General features: G+C 50.3%; 1 protein-coding gene across 1 annotated transcript in view; it reads right to left on the reverse strand.

Moving 5' to 3' along the window:
- POGZ (pogo transposable element derived with ZNF domain) overlaps positions 1-782 on the reverse strand; it is a 23646-nt gene that overhangs the window by 6446 nt on the left and 16418 nt on the right. The window contains 1 exon segment of the mRNA XM_031065433.1: positions 71-306. Within this exon segment, the coding sequence (XP_030921293.1) occupies positions 71-306 (236 nt within the window).

Consider the following 782-nt stretch of genomic DNA (forward strand, 5'->3'; position numbering starts at 1 on the left):
TTTGCCGTTTTTGCTCAGTTTTCCCCCCGTTTTTCCCCAAATCCCGGTTTTTTCCCCCAGAACCCCGTACTTGATCATGTGGTTGGCGTAGGCGCGGGAGCAGCAGGTGCTGTAGCGGCACAGGGAGCAGTGCACGTAGGTGGGGAAGTGGTTGGGGAAGTCGGGGATCTCGAAGCTGCACTCCAGGCACGTCTGCCGGCCCAGGCCGCTCCTGGGGCAAAAAACGGCAAAATCCGTCAAAAGCAGCGCTTGGGGAGGGCCTCGGTGGGCAGGAAAGGGGATGGGAGGATTTGGGATGGGCATTTGCTACAAATGAATGATTATTTAAAACTAACCAATACTAATGAACTAATATTAATTATCAATAGTGTCAATATTCCAGGACAGAATTCCAGCTTTAATTCCCTGCTTTCCAGCTCCACCTTTCCAAACCAACCTCAGAATTCCTGGTTTTTTCCCCAGAATGACACAATTTTCTCCCAAAATTTCCCCTATTTCTCCCAGAAAATCACTGATGTTTTCCTGCCAGCTCTCCCGGGGATGCTTCACTGGCTGGGGAACCTCAAAATCCCCATTCTTTCCCCAGATTCCTGTATTTTCCCTGTTTTTCCCTCGAGTTTCCCCCAAAATTCCTACTTCTCCAGGAAAAGCACTGACTTTATTTTTTGCTGGCTCTCTTGATGATCCCATGGTGGCTGGAGAACCCCGAAATCCCCGTTTTTCCCCAAACCCCCGTTTTCCCCCAAAGCCCCGTTTTTCCCCCAAAGCCCCGTTTTTCCCCA

Source organism: Geospiza fortis, unplaced genomic scaffold, assembly GCF_000277835.1.
Source record: "Geospiza fortis unplaced genomic scaffold, GeoFor_1.0 scaffold15, whole genome shotgun sequence".
NCBI classification, from domain to species: Eukaryota; Metazoa; Chordata; class Aves; order Passeriformes; family Thraupidae; genus Geospiza; species Geospiza fortis.